General features: G+C 40.7%; 2 protein-coding genes across 2 annotated transcripts; both read right to left on the bottom strand.

The window, feature by feature from the left end:
* Nucleotides 1–10,432: 10,432 nt before the first annotated feature.
* Nucleotides 10,433–13,494, bottom strand: LOC131895611 (protocadherin beta-14). Its single transcript, XM_059246107.1, has one exon. It carries the CDS (start codon nt 13,316–13,318, stop codon nt 10,925–10,927), a length of 2,394 nt encoding a protein of 797 aa, XP_059102090.1. The 5' UTR covers nt 13,319–13,494; the 3' UTR covers nt 10,433–10,924.
* Nucleotides 13,495–15,894: 2,400 nt separating this feature from the next.
* LOC131895675 (protocadherin beta-6-like) lies at nt 15,895–18,507 on the bottom strand. Its single transcript, XM_059246152.1, has one exon. The coding sequence runs from the start codon at nt 18,335–18,337 to the stop codon at nt 15,950–15,952; it is 2,388 nt and encodes a 795-aa protein (XP_059102135.1). The 5' UTR covers nt 18,338–18,507; the 3' UTR covers nt 15,895–15,949.
* Nucleotides 18,508–23,331: the final 4,824 nt, after the last annotated feature.

Below are 23,331 nucleotides of genomic sequence, written 5' to 3'. Positions count from 1 at the left end.
GAAGTCCACAAATGTGTTATTTGTAAACCACTTAGCAATAATGAATACTAACACAGAACTAGGGTTTTTTTTTTCCAGTTTCTTGTGAATTGGATAATTTTTCCACTTCCAAGGTCTTCACTCCTCTTCTATACTTTCTATAATACTTTTTTCTCCACAATTTTCACACTCCATCTGCCCTAAGTACTATATATTGGTATTAATTGCCAAGATCTCCAATACCAGCAAATGCCCTAACATTGGCTGTAGCCAGTAGGTCAGATTCGCATTTGATTAAGTGCTTTGAAATTCCATGTTTATGACAGTTGCTCTCAAAGAAAAACACTGAGATTTTTGTTTGTTTGTTTCAATACAGGGTTTCTCTGAGTAACAGCTCTGACTGTCCTGGAACTCTGTTTGTAGACCAGGCTGGCCTCGAACTCAGACATTCTTCTGCCTTTGCCTCCCAAGTGCTGGGATTAAAGGTGTGTGTTGCCACCGCCCAGCTGAGACTTTAAAATCAAGGGTGTTTTCTTTTTCTTACACAAAATATTTTTTAAATTGTCCATGTGTTACTTAGCTTTTAAACCCTTGTGTCCTTAACATAAATTAAACTTAACCACGATGAATTAGTTTGATGCACAGGTAGATTTGATATATCATCCTATTTTTAAGTCTTTCTTCATGTTTAACTTACATGGTTTGGGTAGTAGATTGTCATCCTGGCCTCACAGAGTGAGGAAGCTTTCCATCTATTTTTGCAGACCAGAACAGACATAGGCATATTGTTTTCTTCTGCATGTTTAATTGCAATTTGCCTCTTAAACTGCCCGAGTTCAGTGCCTTCATTGGTGGTAGATCTTTATCTTGTCGATTCTGTTCTGGGTTATGTCTGTTCAGAATTCTATAGGCACCTTTCCTTTTATTAAAAGTCATTTTTGGTGTCTCTTTGGCTCTCTCTCTCTCTCCTAATAAAGCTCTAAAAAGGTAAAAAAAAAAGTCATTTTTTTTCTAGTTTTCACATTTGTTAGCATTATTTACCTTTTCCTATTATCATCAGCAATGACTCACATCCTATCTGCCTTCTACTGGCGATGAGACTTGTAAGAACCCCAGGGTACTGACATTTAAAAATTCATGTTACCCCAGAATAAAACGTAACCTTTATTTTTAAAAATCAAACACTGAAAGACTTCAAATACAGTGATCCCTGCCTTCTCACCTCTTCTCTGTTTCTCTCCCAAGATGCAGTCATTTTTAGGCATTTTAAATCACCTCCTCTGCCACTGATATTATAAAATATATGTTAAGCTCACACATTATCAACTGACTCCTAGGTAAGTTGGATTAAATCTGAGCTCTTTCATGCCTCTTTTTACTTTCAGTATGTCAGGAACATTGCTATGTAATAACTATGCTTTCCACACTTATTTTCTTGACATTATTAATTGCCTTGGTTTTTCATTTTCTTTACCGATAGTATTTATCCATGTCTTCTCATGATTCCAATTGCCTCCCAGTACAATTCTGCACATGGTGACTCCCGTGTCTTCCAAGATACCAGTTCCCCTTTAAAGTGGACGATTTGCTTTCCACATCTGTTATGGAACTTCTCACTGTTGTCATCAAGAGATTCTCCGTCTTTTATTCTAGTTTAATTTTCCATTATGATTTTTTGGTGTCTTTCTGTTTTCCTATTTACTCATGGGCTTTAAGAAATCACATTTTTTTTTGGGCTGGAGAGATGGCTCAGAGGTTAAGAGCACTGACTGCTCTTCCAGAGGTCCTGAGTTCAATTCCCAGCAACCACATGGTGGCTCACAACGATCTACAATGAGATCTGGTGCCCTCTTCTGACCTGCAGTCATACATGCTGTATACTAAATAAATAAATCTTAAAAAAAAGAGAAAGAAATCACATTTTTAATAGGTTCCTGTGACTGAAAAGATGATATGATGGACTCACTGATAAGTATTCTGCAAGACACCAATCCCTTGAGTCACCAAGATTCAACCGGATCACTGTTGTTTGCTACACTTGAGACACGGCCGTCATCCTGGAATCATCACACGGACATTATTTTATTTTCCTACGATTTTGAATGTTCTCTTTTCTGTTTCTTTTATTTTTCTTTGAGTTACTTTTCCATTTTATAGTCATCAACCAGTAGCTTCCAGAAAAGGAAGTATGAAAGATAAATTTTGTTATGATCTTTGAAAAATTATTTTTGTGTGCATGTGGTGTTTGTATTCATGTGCACATGTGTGTGTGTGTGTGTGTGTGTGTGGGTGTGTGTGTGGGTGTGTGTGTGACAGAGAGAGAGAGAGAGAGAGAGAGAGAGAGAGAGAGAGAGAGAGAGAGAGAGAGGTTGATGTTAGAATCTTCATTGGTTATTCTCTGCCTTACTTTTTTTGGGGGACATGGAGAAGATTGTTTTTTTTTTTCCTTGTCTTTCCTGAGACAGGGTTTCTCTGTTTAACAGCTCTGGCTGTCCTGGAACTCACTTCGTAGACCAGGCTGGCCTCAAACTCACAGAGATTAACCTGACTCTGCCTCCCGAGTGCTGGGATTAAAGGCATGCACCACCACTGCCCGGCTTTTCTTTTTAATTTATTCTTATCTCGTATATCATACTAACTGAAGTTTCTCCTCGCTCCTCTCCTCCCAGTCCATCCTCCCATCCTCCCTTCTTCCCCAGATCTACTCCTCCTTTCTCTTCAGAAAAGGGCCGGCCTCACAGGGTTATCAACCAAACACAGCATATCAAGTTATAAGAAGACTGGGCACATCCCCTCATATTAAGGCTTGATGAGGCAATCCAATAGGAGGAAAAGGGTCCTAAAAGGAGGCGAAAGAGTCAGAGACAGCCCCCACTTCCACTGTTAATAGTCCCACAAGAACATCAAGCTACACAACCATAATGTATATGCAGAGCACCTAGGTCAGACCCATACAGGGTCCATGATTTTTGACTCAGTCTCTGTGAGCCTCTATGAACCTTGATTAGTTGATTCTGTGGGTTGTTTTCTTGTGTCCATCTTACTTTTAAAAGATTTATTTATTTTATGTGTATATACACGTGCCTGAGTGTATGTATATGCAGGAGCCTGTGATGGTGGTCATAAGAGTAAGACAGATCCCCTGGAACCATAGTTACAAGTGTTTCTGAGTCACCATGTGGGTGCTGTAAGCTAAATCTGAGTCCTCTGCAAGAGTAGTAAGTGCTCTTAACTGCTAAGCCAATCTCCTCAGCCACTTCCCCTAATTTTTTTTTGAGACAGGGTCTACCACTGAGATGTTTACCAATTGGTGCTTTGGTAGGGTCTGGGGCTTTTCACTCAAGTCTCCATGCTTGTCCAGCGGGCATTTTACTGACTCAGCCATCTCCCCAGCCTCTTTGTTGATATCTTTTTGTTGTTGTTGTTGTTGTTGTTGTTTGTTTTGAGACAAGATCTCACTGTTTAGCCCAGGCTGGCCTTGAACTCACAGAGAACCTTCTGTTTCTGCCTCCTGGGTGCTGGGATTAAAGACATGTGCCACCATGCCTGGCTACCCTTATTGTGATCTTAAATGTATTAAAACATCTTTATTTTACCCCCAAACTTGATTGGAACTGCAACTGTAACTTTTTAGGTTGAAAATATTTTTCCTTCAGAATTAAGTTTTGTCAATGAGCTGCTTGAACCAATGCAGTCACTATGAAATCTGAACCTCATCATTTTCTTATTATCAATAGATGTCATATATATTTTACTTATTGTGGTAGAATTTTTACTATCCCAACCATTTAGAAATTAACAGTCATGCATTCTTTGGTTTGAGTTTACATTCCATTCATTCATTGTACGAGATAATTGATGGGCCGTTTAACCCAGGAAACCGGTTTCCTTCATCTTCTTCAAAGTTTCAGTAATTTCATTGATTCCCCTCTTTCATTGATTCCTTTCTCCCCTCTTCTTTTCAGAGTTATTTTAATGCAGTTGTCCTCTGGTATGGTTCTCTCATTTCCATGTTTTATTTACCTTATTGCCAATTAAAAGTATTTTTTAATATTTACCGAGGTATATTTTTTGTTTACTTTTTTTCTTGGAAGAAGGTCTTTGTAGCCCTGGCTGGCCTAGAACTCTCTCTGTAGACCAGGCTGACCTTGAGTTCCAGAGACCCACCATCCTCTGTCTCCTAAGTGCTGGGACTAAAGATGTGTGCCACCACACCTGGCTTTTTGAGGGAGCTTTTAAAGTTTATTGTTAAGCCCTTCTTTTTTTTATAGTTAAACAGCTTTATTTTATTTTATTTTTACTTCAGAGAACAGCTTTTTATTTTGGTCCTCCCCCAACAGGATCTCATGTAGCCCAAGCCGGCCGCGAATTCTCCGCGCAGCTGGTGACCTTTACTTCTTGATGCTTCTTGTCTCTACCTCCCCAAGTGCTAGGATTACAAGGGGGTTCTGTCACAGCTGCACTCATTTGTCATCGTAGAACAATATTTATTGAGTTGGTAGATCCTGGGATTTTCAGGTTTATTGTCGAAAATAGAGAGAATTTTTAAAAATTGTTTTTGGCTGGGAGAGTAAAGTGCTTGTTGCTGAGAAGTGAAAATAGAAGAATTCCGGGGCTGACTTTGAATTCCAGGTTTCCTGAATGATTCTGCCTCCATAACTAAGGTAGAGTGTGATTATGGAAGACACCCAGTTCTAACCTATAGCCTCCATGTGTACATAGGCACGTACACATTTGTTTAGTAGTATTACCATTTCTACTGTTCTTATACACATATGCATGTAAAATTTACATAAGTTTATCATCTAACTTTAGGTTGTAATCATTTTCTCATTTCATTAAATTTTCTCTGGCAACATGATTTTTAAAGCCAAATGAAATACTTTGGGTGCATTGTATTTTGGGTGTATAGTAATTTATACAGTTCTTGGCATGCCTTTGCAAATACTGAAATTATCATTCTCTGTCTCTCTCTCTCCTCGTCTCTCCTGCATGCTACCAGTGAGCCACACCTCTAGCCCCTAATTTTTTTCATTTATTTTATTTTATTTTTTTTCTATTATCAGCTTGATACAGTAGAAATTCTTATCCTAATAGTGAAATGTTAAGCCCTTCTACCGAGATTTTCATTTATTATGTCCATATTTTCCAAGAACTCTTTCATTCTTTGATTAGATGCAATGAATTTTTCCCTCTGATGATAATAATACGTTTATTTCCCAATGTTTCCCTTCCAAATTCTTCTCTTTGAAAAGGTCTAGTTTTTCCAAGAGTCCTTTTACATTTCTTTTATTTTTCTAATTTTTTATTTATCCTTAGTTTTTTTCCAGTGCTAGGGATTGAACCTAGGGCTTCCTCCATGCTAGCTACCACTGGACCACATCCCCAGCTCAAGCATTTGTCTTAATTCAACTTTAAAGACTGAAGAGCAGAGTGGTCGATCTCAGCAGGTTGATAGTGCTTACTTAAATCATACTAAGGTGAACCAGAAGCACTCCAATGTGTGTGTGTGTGTCTCTTTTCCTGTTTATTTTCCTTTTCTCTTTCTTTTCTATCCATCCCTCCTTTCTTTTCTTCACATGTATTTTTCATTCATCAATGGTCTATATTTTCTATCTCATTATTGTTTTTAACTTGTTTCTTTTTTTTGGAGATAGAGTTTTGTGATAGAGGTCAAGCTAGCTTTGTATGTAGCCAAGGCTTCTCCTGCATCCACCTCTGACCTTCTTGAATGAGAGGCTTGAGCCACCATGCCCTGAGTTTTCCCTGTTTTCTACCCAAAAGGAAAAAAATATGTAGTGAAACAGGTAAAGGGTTGGGTAGGACTAGAGAAGTGGAGATTTTCATTGAAGGATGCTGGTAGCCATATCGGAAGTGCAGCAGGTGGCAATTGAAGTTCAGGTATCAGTTCACCAAGAGGAATATCTCTGATGGATCAACCTCATTTTAGGCAAGGCCATGAGACTACAGACTCTGAAATATCTTTTGCTTCTGCTGTACCTTGAGCATGTGATATGATACATATGGTGTGGGGAGTCCCTCACTACCTGCATTGCAGTGTGTTTATCTCATGAGTACATCAATCTAATAGGCATTTATATGTGTAGACTGTCTAAAAGATGATTCCTCCTTAGATGTATAATTTTGATGAATAAAAACAGGGTTCATAACTAGGCCTGTTGTTCCACGAGAACTGTGAGACACTTAGGGCCTGTTTTATATCACAGCTCAGGCTGACATAGGAGAGTAGTTGAATCTCCCCAGCTATCAAGACAGCTGTATACCATTAGCTGATTTAAAGCTTCAAAGTAACTTTAGATTAGACCTGGTGCCTTGCTAATGGGTTTTTCTTTCATTTTTCTTTATTAAGAAATTTTCTACTCACTCCACATATTATCCACAGATCCCCCTTCCTCCCTCCTTCCACCCCAAGCCCTCTTTCCCAAGCCACCCTGCATCCCCACATCCCCCAAATCGAGGTCTCCCATGGGGAGTCAGCAGAGCCCAGCACACTGAGCCTAGGCAGGTCCAAGCCCCTTCCCACTGCACCAAGGCTGTGCAAGGTGTCACACCACAGGCACCGGGCTCCCAAAAGCCTGCCCATGTACCAGGGACGGATCCTGATCCCCCTGCCTAAGTGCCCCCCAAACATTTCGAGCCAGACAACCGTCTTCCATATCCAGAGGGCCTAGTCCAGTCCCATGGGGGCTCCACAGCCACCAGTACACAGTTCATGGGCTTTCACTAGTGTGGCCGGTCATCTCTGCACGTCCTCCCATCATGATCTCAATGTCCCTTGCCTGCAGTGTCTCTCCTCTCTCTCATCAGTTGGATTCCTGGAGCTTGCTAATGGGTTTTAAGATGAACACTTCCAGGAAAAGCAATCCAATCACAAGGACATATATCCAGCCATCTGATGTGTTGAATCAAGGTTATAGGTACAAAGGAACCTAATTGCTATGCCAGTCTTTCTTGTTAAGTCTGGCTGATAACATAGGCCAGTGATTAACTCTCTGCACAAATTCCTAATCTTAGTTTTATGACACAGACATGTAACTTGGATACTCAAAGTTCAGCCAAATCAGTTTCCTTTTTTATGGTCTAAGGGTACAGACAGGACAGAAAAATATATTTTAAGATTTAAAATGCTTTTAGTGTCACTGTGCCTTGGAGAGTGTCGAATGAGCTCATATTAAGAGAATTAAGGCAATAAATGACTTGTTCTTTATTTGCAGCTGCAGCCCACCAATTAGGAAGTTGAGATTTATTGCTTGTGTGTTGTTGGGAGGACTCTGTCTTTTATCATTTACTTAAGAAATTGAATGTGGACTTAAAATTTAACTCCTATATTCAACATAAATGATTCTGTTGGATATATATATATATATATATATATATATATATATATATACACACACATATAGCTATGAAGAACTAAGAGATTGGGAGCCAACATGAGAAAAATAGAGAAGCCATCAGAATGCATGTGAGCTCATTCTTTTCCTAAAAAAAGCCCTCAGATAGAAGTCCCAAGTTTTGCTATGCTGCAGGTTTCTCTTTGAGCCCTGTCTGCAGCCTGGGGCTGGTCTCAACAGGCTGCAATAGAAGGGGGCTATATTTGTATTTTATTTCAGTATCAAATCAGTATCACATAACTCCTTCAAATTTCAAAGGCTTGTTATAGTAGGTTCTTCTATTACATGTCCTACACAATTCCATATGAGTTCTCACAGTAGTCATCCAAGGACCCAGGATGTGCTTTAATCAAGGCTGGTGGGGAAAAGTAAATATGTTAAGATAGGCACCTTCACCTCAGATGATGTCATTTCCAGGCTTTTAGGGCCAACCATTCTAATGCTTCTAAAATTTTTGCAGTATAAACAGGATTAGATGTATATATATATATATACATATATGTATATAATATACATATTATATATCTATATAATTTTTTCCTCTATTGTCTTTATTCTCTTGTATTCTCTCCATCTTTGTAGGGCTGAATTTTAAAAATGTCTATGCTTTTGTTCATACATTTTCAAAAAAGACCAATTTAAAGATACATGTCCAATCTGCAAATTATACATAGAACACAAACTATCTTTGACTTTTCAAATTTTCAGTGGTCATATTCTCTGTAGTTTTCATTGTGGGTAGTTATGTTATGCATTTATATTTTTAATTATCAAGTCATTTACTTTGCCTCTTTAATCTCAATAACTCTTGGTTTCTAAGACATTCACATCTCACTTTTTGCTGCCCTTAAGTTCTTTAAATATCACATTTGATATTCATTATTGGTTATTTTTATGTGTTCAGCTTATGTGAACTGTATGACATAATAGGTTTTATTACAGTGTTTTCGTCTGTATCCAGTCCAGCATTATTCGCTCTTCTTTCTCCTCGTCTTTTCTTTGTTTTCTTTCTCTTCCCAAATACTCCCTGTGATGGTTAATCTTGATCCTAAACTTGACTGGATGAGCATCCTGAGAAAAATTTCTGGGACTGTCTGTGGTGGAGTTTCTAGATTGAGATAACTGAGGTGGGAAGGCCCATCCTACATGAGGGTATCACTATTCCCTGGGCTGTGGTCTGAATGAATGAAAATGAGAAAGCTGAGAAGAAGCATTCATGTCTCTCTTTGCTCTGTGACTGTGATGTCATGTCTGACTGCCCCACGGCGGACTGTACTCTCACTCAAAATGAACCCTTACTTCCTTAGGTTGCTTTTGGTGGTTATCTTGTCATGACAATGGGAAAAGTAATGAATAATCTCCCCCTTATACTTGCATGTCTTAAAAAACAACACACCCAGATTCTGCATAGGTGAGAAAGCATGGGGTACTTGTCTATTTTACTTTGGCTTATTTTACCTACAGTGATGATCTCCAATTCTACTTTTCTATAAGTAATGTCATTTCATTCTTCTTTGCAGATAAATAATACTCATATATATACACATACATACATACACATATATATAATATATATATAAACACATCTTGTTTATCTATTGACTGGCACTGTTATGTAGCTGTTTCCTCCAATTTGAAATATTTGGCTTATGAGATTCAGGAAGGTCACAAAAGTTTGAAGACTTGCTCAGGAAACTGAAAGGTTCCCAGTGCCCCTCCCCAAGACACATAAGTGTAAAAATTTGCAAGGAGATAGGAAATACTCTTGGGTGGAACTGCTTGCAAGTTGAGAAGGGAGCTTGAGGGATTTAGCTTTCAATAGAAGGGGAGTATATTTATATTATATTTCAGTATCAAATCAGTATCACATAACTCCTTCAAATTTCAAAGGCTTATTATAGTAGGTTCTCCTATTACATGTCCTACACAATCCATATGGGTTCTCACAGTAGTCATCCAAGGACCCAGGATGTGCTTTAATCAAGGCTAGTGGGGAAAAGTAAATATGTTAAGATAGGCACCTTCACCTCAGATGATGTCATTTCCAGGCTTTTAGGGCCAACCATTCTAATGCTTCTAAAATTTCTGAGATATAAACAGGGTTGGATATATATATATGTATATATATATATACATACACACACACACACACACACACACATATATATATATATATATGTATATATATATACATACACACACACACACACACACACACACACACACACACACACACACATATATATATATATATATATATATATATATATATATATATATATATATATATAAAATCCAGGGCAATAATAAGTGTCAGTTATGTAGTTATTAAGTGTCAGTTATTATCAATGGAAAGCCAAAGACCAAATGGCTAAGCTACCGAATTTCACCAGATGTTTAAATTATAATCTCAATTACTTAATTGATATTAGTTCTTTGTGTGTGGGTATGCATGGGCACCAGAAGGGGGCACTGGGTCTCCCTGTAGCTGGGATTAACGTCTATTGGGAGCCCCCAAACATGTGCTGGGAACTGATGGAGTTATCTTTCCAGCCCCCAATGGTTTTAATCAGATGTTATAAGTTTATTGTAATTCACTTTTAGAGAACTGTTCTCATTTGTTAGTTTAGGTCTCATTTACATTCATATGAAGAATTTAATTACTTTTTTCTTCTTGATGCTGGGCATTGGATCTAGGGCACCAGCATGCTAAGCACATGTTCTTCCATTGAGCTACACCTCAAGCTCCAGTAGAAATATTTTAGAATAATGTTGACTTAATGCAAGTTTTCTGGTGAAAGCATACTAATGCGTCTTCTTTGTACTTACTGTGTATGTATTAATTATGTAGAGTATATATCATTTTAAAAGGATGAGAATAAATATCTATACACCAACCATTCATGGAAAATTGGTCACAAGTATACCAATAAGTCTATCACTTTTTAATATAACGGACCAAGTTTTTCAGAATGCCAAAAGATAGTTCAATCAAATTTTATCTATTTTGAAAGAAAATACTCAGTTTAGAAACATAAGCCTGATTAACCAATAGTTCACTTGCAGAAAGAAAACAGGGCTCTTGAGACTAGGCAACAGACTCATAGGATTTAGAAAACAACAAAAATGTTCACATAATTGAAAATTATTTTTGAAACTGAAAGCCATCATTTACAATAGTGTTAAGTTCACCCTAAGAATAACCATAACTTTGAAACATGACTTCTTTGATTATAAGAAATAAATACACAGTCTCAACTACCAGGGACCTGAAAACATCTGTGACATTTTAAAAATTGTGATGAAAATAACATCACCCAGAAAGAACATTTTTGTAGCTACTTTGTGCCCTTGAGTGTAGTAAGATGACTAACCAAAAATGCAAGCAGTACTCGACAATTAGAAACAGCTATAAATGTGACTATCAGTAACGTGTTAATTCGCTCTTTACAATGAGCGAAAACTTGGAAAATTATATATGCATCGATAAAGACTGTAGTAATTAATTACACAAGGTCAAAGTACGATTTCTAGTTAAACCCCAAATGATCCCTAAAATTGGAATTTTCCTCGCTGTTCCTATAAACCTCTTCATTCAAGAAGTTGGGAAGTACTGGTTTAAGAAATTTGAACTCATTTGTCCCAGTACCTCCTGTCAGACACACCTCATACTGGTAGCTCTGGGACAGGGTCCCAGTGCTGTTGACATCCACCAGGTGGCCAGGAAAGTGTCCCTCAGGCACAGAGCAGCCACCCAGAGAGGCCGCCCTGGCCCTCCTGCACAGCCTCACCCCCACAAACAGCAGCACAGACAAGAGGAAGATGGAAGACACAGAAGCCAAGGCAATGACCAGGTACAGTGTGAGCGCATCCTCGTCCTGCGAGGGGTCGCGCGCCACCTCTGGCAGAGGCAGGTAGGGCTGAGAGAAGCCATCCACCAGCAGCACATGCAGAGTGACACTGGCAGACCTTGGAGGATCTCCATTGTCCTTGACCAGCAGCAGCAGCCTGTGCTTGGGAGCATCGCGCTCACTCAGCAGCCTGGAGGTGCGCACCTCGCCATTGTGAGCCCACACGCTGAACAGCCCGGGCTCCGTGGACTTAAGCAGCTGGAATGACAGCCAGGAGTTCTGTCCAGAGTCGCGGTCCACTGCCACCACCTTGGTGACCAGGTAGCCTGGCTCTGCCGCCCAGGGCAGCAGCTCTGTGCAGGGTGCAGAGGCGTTCTGCAGCGGGTAGAGCACGAAGGGCGCATTGTCGTTGGCGTCCAGCACCAGCACACGCACCAGCGCCTGGCTGCTGAGTGCAGGAGAGCCTTGGTCTGTGGCGCCCACGTGGAACTCGAAGGTCTGCAGGTCCTCGTAGTCCAGCGCCCTGAGCGCGAACAGCTGCCCATTGTCGGCGTTGATGGAGATGAGCGAGTCGAGGGCCAGCTGCGGGTCGGGGGTGGGTAACAGAGAGTAGGTGATGTGGGCATTGGAGCCTGAGTCTGAGTCTGTGGCGCTGATGGTGCCTATGTGTAGGGCGGGGCTGTTATTCTCCTGGACAAACAGGGTGTAGGAGGTTTGTGTGAAGGCGGGGGCATTGTCGTTGACATCAGACACCTGAACTGTTATGGTGTGCTGAGTTGTGAGCCTGGGTGTGCCCATGTCGGTGACTGTGATGGTGATGTTGTACCCAGCTCTGCTCTCTCTGTCCAGTGCGCCTTCTGTTACCAAAGTGTAGAAATTTTCTTCAGTAGGTTTCAAGAGGAAGGGAAGATGGTCTTGTATGGAACAAACCATTTTCCCGTTTTCTCCAGAGTCTGGATCTGAAATTCCAAAGATCGCGACTACAGTTTCAGGAGAGTTTTCTGGAATATCACTGATAAGTAATGACATGGTGAGTTCAGGGGCGTTGTCATTTACATCTGTCACGTCTATTACTACTGTGCATTTTCCTGAAAGACCTCCGCCATCAGAGGCCTGGATTTCCATGCGGTAAGATTGGATTTCCTCAAAGTCCAATAGTCTTCTTATTCTAATTTCTCCGGTATCTGTATTTATTTCAAAAGTCCGAAGGACTTCATTTGAGGACTGAAAAAGTGAGTAGGAGAGTTCCCCGTGTGTCCCAGCATCTACATCTCTTGCTGAGACAGTGAGGACAAGTGACCCCACGGGGCTGTTCTCTTGAACCTGCACCTCATAGAGCCCCTGGGCAAATTCAGGGGCATTGTCATTAATATCCAGCACCACGATGAGAACCTGGGTAGTCCCAGTCTTGGGAGGTGACCCACCGTCCAGAGCTGTGAGTGTGAATCTCACCTCTGCCTGCTCCTCCCGGTCCAGCACTCTGTCCAGCACCAGCTCTGGGTATTTCCTGCCATCGCTGTGAATGCGGGTGAGAAGGTGGAAATGGGAGTTCATGCTGATTGTATAGTTCTGAACTGTGTTGCTACCGACGTCCAAATCTTGCGCTATTGTCAATGGAAACTTGGCCCCTGGATGGCTGCTTTCAGGGATTTTAAGGAGAATTTCATCTTCCATGAATTCTGGGGCATGGTCATTTACATCTTGGAGCTGTATTTCCCCCTGAATAAATTGCACTGGGCTTTTTAGTAACACCTGGAAATGGAGGGTGCACGGGTCCGTGCTCCCGCACAACTCCTCCCGATCCAATTTTTCTTTCAGGACCAAATTTCCACTCTTCTGTTCCAGCTGCAAGAGCTGTTTGTTACCTCTGTTAAGAATCTGGGCGCCCCTGATGACCAGATCCCTTAAGCCCAATCCCAGATCTTTTGCAAGGTTGCCCACCAAAGAGCCCCTGTCTGTTTCCTCTAGAACCGAATACTTAATGGTCGCACTGCCTGCCTCCCACAACAGTAACAGAAAGACAATGGCGGTCACTTGCCTTTTCTGTAGTGCCCTGTGGAGTGGTGTCTCCATCGTCCCTCAGGTCCAAAAGACGCAGCAGTTAATCACACAAGAACTGCTTTGTGAGCAGCTCAGGAATCTTGGCTCAATAATTTTGAGCTTCTTTTCTTTTTAGCATTGCTGGACACGGTGTATCTGCCTCTCTGAAAGGATCTATCGGCAGAAATTTAAAAAGCTTCCTTTCTCAGCTCCAAGAAATGGCTCCGCTTCTACAGGCGTGAATTCTGCAGGTTTTCGTTTTCTTAGCCTGCAGCGCCACCAAGCGTTCGGCTTTGCAACTTCAGATAATTTTTGTTTCTAAGTGCTCTGTAAGGGCTAAAATGCTCAGGGTTTAGGTCAAAGTGTTCTATTCTCTCCTTTCTTGATCCGTTGCCCCTAAGCCTCATTTGGCATCCTTGAGACAGCTAATCTGTGTGACAGAAATATGTATCTTCCTCAAAAAGGTACAAACTCAGTACAGAAAGCTCTGGATTGTCATTCACTTAACAATTGTTTGTCTGTACAGGTATTCATTTAGTTTCTGACCATAGCACCATGGAGGAAACACAAAATAGCTTGCTCTTGGAGGAGTTTTCATTCTATTATAAAAGTTATTAATTTTTCTGTTTTAGAATAAAAACATCATTTAAAAAAATCCAGTTTCTAACTTCCAAAGGCAATGTGTCTATAACGCAAGAAGGGAAACTAAAATGTGTGTTTCGTTTGATTGTTTCTCTCTGTGTGGCGTACAGTCTTAGGAGTGTTCCTTCATAAATGTTCTATATGTAATGACCAATAAAATCGAATGGCGACGACCACTTGTTTTGTAAGTGGTTCTGGCTCAGAGTTCAACTGCCGCTTCTACAAACACGAAGAGGATATTGAAGTCAACAAAGTAAAAATGATCCTTTCTGGGGAAGGATTTTGATCTGTCTGCCTTGGGTAGAGGACCTTTGGCCTGTGGAAGCTGATTAATTGAAAAACACTCAAGTTCCAACCAGAGCTGTGTGGTCGGAGTGAAAGAAGCAAATCCCTCTCCCAAGAAAAAAGATACTATTTGAAGGACAGAGCAAGCATTCCAGAATCCCAAAGAGCAAATGCTTCATTTGCCCATTATAGTTCACTATGATTAATGTTAAAAGTAAAATATTCACCCGCCACCTTACTATAATTTGCCTTCCTTTGACAGAAATTTGAAAAGAATGTTTTTCATAAACTATAACCTACAAAACAAGGCTAAGAATATAAATGGCTTTGTAGTTAATAAATGATGTTTATAGAATGTTGGAGGAGAAAATATGGATACTTGAGAAAGGTGAAATTTAGAAAATATAACTTGGATTTGACAAAATAACTTTGAATTCTCAAACTGTTAGACAAAAACAAAATAAAATGTGCTCTCCTGAATTTTATGCTTAACAATAGAACATAGAGTGTTCAGAAAGATATTTTCTGTATTGAAGGAAAGAAGATAATGTCAGTAAGCACTATTGTTTTAAATTTCATGTAATTGTAATTAAAATAAAAACTTCACCCATTGGCAAAGGCACATTGTTGTGAGAGAATATTAGCATTTCTTTGTAGATAATGTATTTTTTTTTTTACAAAAAAAAAGGACTGCTGGACAGTTCAGCAAATATTTATTCAGCATTTGTAAATACCTTGATGCTAAAAGATCATACTGCTCTTATACAAGGCTCACAAACTATTGATAGTTTAGAAAAATCTATATTCAAGGATATGTTAACTATTAAGATATGCTGAAACATAATTATGCATAATAAGGTAGGTGTCTTAGCACTTAGATTTCCTTACTTTTATATTTTGAGGTGCACATAATTAACTAGCTACCCCCAAATGAGACTAAATTTGCAAAATTCACAAATATCAAATATTCACATTTAAAGTATTCCTACACACTAATAGGGAAATTAATTTAATCACTTGTTTCAAATGCAATCTCAAAGGCTTTACATGGTCATATATTTAAAAGATTATTTGATTTCAAATTTTACTGAAGAGTATTTTTCCCTTAAATTGTTAAACACAGGTTAGTGCCACTAACTTAAAAACATAAAAAGCATACTAGAGAAACTAGTGGAATCTCCAGAAACTGACTTTTTAAAAGCATAATCTTGGCTGGGCAGTGGTGGCGCATGCCTTAAATCCCAGCACTTGGGAGGCAGAGACAGGAAGATCTCTGAATTTGAGGCCATCCTGGTCTATAGAGAGAGCTCCAGGACAGTCAGGGCTACACAGAGAAACCCTGTCTTGAAAAAAGGGTATAATATCAAGAATAATAGCAACAGGACAGGCAAGACCAGGCATGATGACAAAGGTCTGTAATCGTAGCACTAAGGCGACAGAGGCAAGTGGGTCTCTCTGAGTCTCAGGCCAGCCAGTTCTACATAGCAAGATTCTGACCACCACAGGCTACAAAGTGAGACCATGTCTCAAAAATAGAAAAAATAAGTAAATAAAAAGGTTGACAGTTTAGCTCTGTGGTTGAGTTTTCCTAACAGGCATGAGACACTGGATTTCAGTTCTAGGAAATATTATTAAAAGTAATACCAAATGCCTCACCCAACATACATCAATAGCATGCAGATTCAGGTTAAAAGGTATTTCTAAGCTTAGACAGAATTTACTACTACACTACGGTATTTAGATGAATAGGAAGCTATTCCGAAGAGTAGGAGTTTCCTCTGTTTTCCTCTCAGATTCCAAAGGAGGGAAGTGGGGGTTAATTGCCTTTAGAAATTTGAACTCACCAGTCCCAGAGTCTCCCCTCAGACACACCTCATACTGGTAGCTCTGGGACAGCGTCCCTGCCCCGCTGACATCCACCAGGTGACCAGGAAAGTGTCCCTCAGGCACAGAGCAGCCACCCAGAGAGGCCGCCCTGGCCCTCCTGCACAGCCTCACCCCCACAAACAGCAGCACAGACAAGAGGAAGATGGAAGACACAGAAGCCAAGGCAATGACCAGGTACAGTGTGAGCGCATCCTCATCCTGGGTGGGGTCGTGCGCCACCTCTGGCAGAGGCAGGTAGGGCTGAGAGAAGCCATCCACCAGCAGCACATGCAGAGTGACACTGGCAGACCTTGGAGGATCTCCATTGTCCTTGACCAGCAGCAGCAGCCTGTGCTTGGGAGCATCGCGCTCACTCAGCAGCCTGGAGGTGCGCACCTCGCCATTGTGAGCCCACACGCTGAACAGCCCGGGCTCTGTGGCCTTGAGCAGCTGGAAGGACAGCCAGGCATTCTGTCCAGAGTCGCGGTCCACTGCCACCACCTTGGTGACCAGGTAGCCTGGCTCTGCTGCCCTGGGCAGCAGCTCTGTGCAGGGTGCAGAGGCGTTCTGCAGCGGGTAGAGCACGAAGGGCGCATTGTCGTTGGCGTCCAGCACCAGCACACGCACCAGCGCCTGGCTGCTGAGTGCAGGAGAGCCTTGGTCTGTGGCGCCCACCTGGAACTCGAAGGTCTGCAGGGCCTCGTAGTCCAGGGCCCTGAGCGCGAAGAGCTGTCCGTTGTCAGCATTGATGGAGATGAGCGAGTCGAGGGCCAGCTGCGGGTCTTGGGTGGGCAGCAGAGAGTATGTGATGTGGGCATTGGAGCCTGAGTCTGAGTCCGTGGCACTGATGGTGCCTATGTGCAGGGCGGGGCTGTTGTTCTCCTGGACAAACAGGGTGTAGGTGGTTTGTGTGAAGGCAGGGGGATTGTCGTTGACATCAGAGACCTGCACTGTTATGGTGTGCTGGGTTGTGAGCCTGGGTGTGCCCATGTCGGTGACTGTGATGGTGATGTTGTACTCAGCTCTGCTCTCTCTGTCCAGTGCCCCATCTGTTTCCAAAGTATAGAAATTCTCCATGGATGGTCTTAGGAGAAATGGAAGGTTGTCATGTATGGAACACGTAACCTCCTGGTTATTTTCTGAGTCTGCATCTGAAACGCTGAATACTGCCACTATGATGCTTGGCAAATTTTCAGGGATGGGGCTGTTGAGTGAGGATAGGATCACTTCGGGAGCATTGTCATTCACATCCAATACTTGCACAACTAAAGAGCACTTTCCTGTTAGCCCACCACCATCTATGGCCTCAACACCCACATGGTAGGACTGAAATGCTTCAAAATCCAACGTGCTTCTCAGTCGAATCTCCCCTGTCTTTGTGTTTATTACAAAAGGCTCGTTAACGTCATCATCTTGCAACAGTGCGTAAGAAACCTCTCCAAAGGATCCTGTATCGAAATCTCTTGCTGAGAGGGTAATGAGCAGTGTGCCTATGGGGTTGTTCTCTGGAACTTGGACCTCATAGAGCTCCTGAGCAAATTCCGGAGTGTTGTCATTTATATCTAAGACAAGTATTTGAATCTCAGTGGTCCCTGACCTGGGCGGAGACCCGCCATCCACCGCAGTAAGCGTTAGTCTGAGCTGAGCCTGCTCCTCACGGTCCAGTGCCTTGTCCAGCACTAGCTCGGGGAACTTCTTGCCATCGCTGCGGCTGCGGGTGAGTACGTGGAAGTGGTGGTTGTCGCTGACAGTGTAGCTCTGAATGCTGTGGCTGCCAGTGTCTAAGTCCTGCGCCATTTTCAAAGGGAATATCTTTCCTGGTGCAGTTATTTCTGATATTTTAAGGAGCAGCTCTCTGGCAGGAAACTCTGGGGCGTGGTCATTTATATCTATAACTCTCAATGCAGCCTGATAAAACTGCAAAGGATTTTTTAGTAGCACCTGGAAAGGCAGCATGCAAGGCTCCGTGGAGCCGCACAGCTCTTCCCGGTCTAGCTTTTCATTTAGCACCAAATCCTCGGTCTGTGGATCAAGCTGCAAATACTGTCTGTTCCCCTTGAAAACCACTCTAGCGCCACGAGCAGCCAATTCTCCCACCCTTAGTCCCAAGTCCTTAGTCAGATTGGCCACAAAGGTGCCGCTTTCTGTCTCCTCCAGCATGGCATACTGAATTGATTCTGAACCCACCTCCCACGAAAGCATCAATGTAATTAAAATCATCACTTGCCTTGCCTTTCCCCGCTCCTTTGTTTGTGGCATCTCTACTGTTAGGTCTGGTACAGGAGGGAAAAATCCCTTTCAGCTCTTAATCACGGAGGTAACTTTGGCCTTCCGGAAAGTCTTTGCTGTGGAATTTTTCGATTTGATCTTACAAGTTCATGGTGACTCCTCTTCTCCGGAATGCTTTTGTCTTAGCTTCAGCAGCAAACGGTTCCGTATTTTGCTTCAGTTTCTAGGCAAAACACTGAGTCCAAGGACTCTAAAGACTTCTTATTCATTCTCTTAGCCTACACCGCCACCATGCGTTCAAATCAATAACTTCATGAGATATTTTCAGATAAACACTGAACATAATAAAGACTGATCATTATAAAGACTTTTATGCAAATCTGGGCATTATAAAGATTTTTAAGTTGAGTCAATGTTTCTCAAATTGACTGTGTAAAGGGTTTCTTAGGGGTCTTGATTATGTGTGCATTCTTGTGTTTTGTTTTTAAGTTGGTTTTCAAGCTCACTCTAGATCTTGAGTCAAAATGTCTGCTGATCTAAGGGGAGTCCATACTTCAGTCTTTCATGTGTGGGAATATCTAAGAATCACTCTTCTGGCCATTCAAACTGCTCACAATCCACTATGATTCTTTAGCAGTGCAACTGATCTCTGATGAGAGCTATAAATTCATGAGTTTAAGAGGTACACTGTTTAATTGTCTCAATAAACACATCAACAAATTATTAAAATGTGAAAGTTGGTCAGAAACATAAATGTTGAATTAGACATCAAGTTCTCTAAAATACATGACTCATAAATGGCATGAACAACAGATTTACTTTGCTACAAGGCCACATGAGAACAGTAATTGTAATCATAAGGCTATTGAGGGGGAAACTGTGCCCAAAAGGTACATATGATTGCAATATCTAAACAAAACTCAATAATTTAAAATAGGAATTAGGAGCAATTGATATATGTCATAAAAACTTTAAGATTTAATTTTATTTCTAAGTGAATAGAATTAGTCATAGTTTTGAGAAATCCAACTGTTTTACTATAACCTTTCATTGGACAAAATGTCCTCATGTTGGTTGACCAAAGACCAAAGTTATTAGAAATGACATGATACAGAAGATGACATTCAAGGATGCACAGTGGCGCACAACTGTAATCCCAGAACTTGGGGGTCTGAGAAAGAAGGATAGCAAGTTTGAGGCAAGAAAGACTGTGCCTCAAAAAACAACAAACAGATGCAGACAATGTGTCAGATTTAAATACACCATGGAATTCAGTGACTGAATATCACGGTTATATTCTGTTATTGCCTTGTCTTTTACTGATCAGATAAATTGCAAAGTGTCTTTAACTATCATTTAAAATGTGAGTGAGTACACATACAAGAGCATAAGATATGCTAAATATAGTTGATTTTTGATGGATTTTGTATTTACTTAAAGATAAATTCTATTAAGGCTGAGACTACTTAACTTCACATAAAAGCCATGTTAATAGGAGATGGGAAATTAAAATATATTTAAAATGTTTCTAAGTAAAATGAATAAAATTAAAATCTGATGATTGAATCATTTTATAGCTAGAAATCACATATGTGCATCCAATGGACTGAAGAGAATGAGAATATCAGTATCACAATCCTCCGGGGTTTATTCGAAAAACCATTTCTGAGTATGGACATTTCTTGAGCATGTGAATAGCAAATGGAACTAATGGAGTAAAACCAAGAGTCATAAAGATTGTGGATGGGTTTGGTCATTTCTAGATCATTTCTAAACATTCCTTCCGAATGGTGTCATGGTTAGTTAGTCATGGTTGTTGGTTGGATTGGCCTGAGGAGTACCAACAAAATTGGTAAAGCTAATCTCCTGCAGTGGGAAATCACCCATAGTCTGAAGTCAGAATTGGAGAAGAAAAAAGAGAAAGACCACCAGGTAAGCCGTCTCTACTCCAGGTTCTGGCCACCTTGATGGGCGTTCTTCCTTCCATGGTGGACTGAAATCCTGGGTCAAAATAAATCCTCCCTTCCTTGTTTTCTTTCACATTTTGTCAGAGCAGTGGGAGATCTGACTAACAATGGAGGATTCTGAGTTCTGATTCCAGTTTAACGGCATACATATCTCCCGAAGTCCTTTATTCACTCTCTGTGGCTACAGTAGCACCAGGTGTCTTCAAATATGGCTTATAAAATATTCTTGATGTCAAAACAAATTTTCATCAGCATTACAGCATGTGTTAAATTCAATCTAAACAAAGAAAGTTCCTTTAAAAGCATTGGTACTTACGTGGTAATATCTTGATATTACCCCCCAAAGACACCAGTTGAGCATGTCAAGTGACTCCCTTTTTATAGAAATTACATTTTATAGTACATTGTATTAGATACTCACAGAAGAATGCATCTTTGCTTGCCCTCTTTTTCTTTTGAACAGAGTCAAGTTGATTTTACTTCCAAAAAATCTGTTTTCCCAAGGAGATATTAAACACTTTTGTCATGAGAAGTGTCTAACACAAAAAAGGAAATGAGATAAACTTCTACATAGACATTACTCAGATTTATAATATTACCTTGTTTCTCTTGTGATTTTCCTTCCCCTCTGTTGCCAACAAATACTTGCTTTTCTATGCCCCCTTTTCTTTTATTGTAAATAGATTCTGCTCTTATATAATGTATCCTGAACACAGCTTCCCCTCCCTCCACTCCTCCCAGCTTCCCCTCTTCCTCAGATCTACCCTCCAACTTCCCTTCAGAAAAGACCAGGCCTCCAAGAGACAACAACCAAACAGGACAAAACAGGATACAATCAGTCAAGGCAAAAGCCCTCATATCTGACTCAGCTGGACAAAGCAATCCAATAAGAGAGCAAGGGTCCCAAGAGCAGATGAAAGAGTCAGAGGCACCCCCCGTGCTGTTAGGAGTCCCACAGAATATCAATACAACAGCCATAACATATGCAGAGGACCTGGAGCAGACCCATGCAGGCCCTGTGCTTGCTGCTTCAGACTCTGAGAGTCCATATGAGCCCTACTTAGTTGATACAGTGGGCCATGTTCCCCTTCATCCCCTCTGACTCCCACAATATTTCCTCCTCCTCTTCTGTGAGATTCCCTGAGCTCTGAGCTCCAAGCTCCAAGCTGACTTGATTATGGCCCGTTTTTTAAGGTAACATTTACAGAAATTGAAATCCATCAACCTTGACCATTTTAACAAGTGTGGGATGTTGGCAAGCTTTAGAATGAAACAGATGTTAAAAAAGAATAAAAATACCATTCATTAAATCCATTAAAAATTAAACTATTATTAACGAAACACTAAAAGAAGCTTTTGGTTTAATTAAATAAGTGTTCAATGTAGTGACAGAGTTATAAGTAAAGATTGGGAACTTGAGATCATTTTAAGTGTGCTTCTTAGCGTACACAATTAGCAATCATTACAGATCACCTAAATACTGAAATACTTAGTGAACTGAGGCTGACAACACAAAATTGAGAAATCATATTAAGTGAAATTATTCACCCTTCTAAAATCTGGAAGCTTAAGATGAAAGGATTGGCAGGGATAATTTTATTGTGTGGTTTCTGTCTTTTCCTCACAGATTACTTCTTCCTCTGGTATCTTTACTTGATTGCCATCTGTGTCTCTCTCTCTTCCCCTCTCTTCCTTTGTCCCTCTCTAAACTTTTCTTAAAGACACCAAATCCCTTGTTATTAAGGGTCTAGCCTAACCACACATTGTAATATAATAATCTCATTAGAAGCGTTATCTGTGCTGGGTGTGGTGGCACACAACTTTAAACCCAACACTTGAGAGGCAGAAGCTGGAGGATCTCTGTGAGTTTAAAGCCGGCCTGGTCTACAGAATGAGTTTCAGGTCTTCCAGGACTGTGTGGTAAGATCACTCCTCAAAAAGAGAAGAAAAAGTCCTATGTAATAGCACCAGCTTTCATGGTAGTAGGTACCAGGGCTTAAATATATAAACCTTGAGGGTGCTAACAATTCAGCTGATAATAGTTAAAAATATTTCTTAGGAATAAACAAGTTGGTTAACATTTTTTAAAAGGTTTGAAAGTGCTTTTGAGCTTGGGAGATGTTGTGATGGTGTAAAAACACCTGTTTGCACATGCATGAAGACTCTGGTTCAAGTCCCGAGAACTCATATAAGGACTAGACACTCATGTCAGGAACGTCTATAGTTCCAAGTTCTCCTTTAGGGACATGGGAGGAAGACAAAAGAGAATCCCTAGAAGCTCTGGGACCAGCTAGGCTGGTGTGTGCAGTAGAAAAGTAGCTATGAGACCCTGTCTGAAATAAGGTGGAAGGCTATCCCAAAGTTGTCTTCTGACCTCCACAAATGTATTGGTCCAAACATGCCTGCATTGTATACACACACACACACACACACACACACACACACACACACACACACACACAGTGGTTGCCAATAAGAACAGGTTTTGGAAAGAATGTAGACAAAGTTGTAAATGAAAATATTGCTATTTGTAGTGTAAGTTGGTTCAACCAATTTAGAAACCTGGTTGGAAATATCTACTGAAAGTTTAGTTATACAACTCTATCCCCAAGAAGTGGGTGTCCATCACAAATGCAAATATACACCTAGTCAAAATATATATGTAAGAATATTCATAATATTATTTAAAACAACCAAACCTTATACTGACAAATGAATAATTTAGTAATAGATTGTGGTATACTCAACCAGAATAATTTATGTCAATAGTAATAATGAAATAACATTAAAGCAGTATTATGCACACATTTCATAAACACAATAGAGAGTGAAAGAAATGTAACACAAAGCAGCTGGTACCCTCCTACAAGGAATTTACATAAACTCCAAAGTAGCAAGATTACAAAATTGGAAGTCAGTGTGTTTGCTGTGCATGGGCCAATAGTGGTTGTAAAGCATCATTTATGCGGCACCTGGGATGTTAGTGATGCTTTATTTTTACACGGCACTAGTGGCAGGATGTGTTCTTACCTTGTGAAAACACATTTAGCTGAACAT

This window comes from Peromyscus eremicus, chromosome 19 (assembly GCF_949786415.1).
Source record: "Peromyscus eremicus chromosome 19, PerEre_H2_v1, whole genome shotgun sequence".
Classification (NCBI taxonomy): domain Eukaryota; kingdom Metazoa; phylum Chordata; class Mammalia; order Rodentia; family Cricetidae; genus Peromyscus; species Peromyscus eremicus.
The sequence above is the reverse complement of the archived record's forward strand: the minus strand, read 5'-3'. Positions and strand labels throughout refer to the sequence as shown.

Excerpts from the sequence above, each read along its gene's own strand:
- LOC131895675 (XM_059246152.1), bottom strand. The coding sequence starts at position 18,337 with ATGCCACAAACAAAGGAGCGGGGAAAGGCAAGGCAAGTGATGATTTTA.
- LOC131895611 (XM_059246107.1), bottom strand. The coding sequence starts at position 13,318 with ATGGAGACACCACTCCACAGGGCACTACAGAAAAGGCAAGTGACCGCC.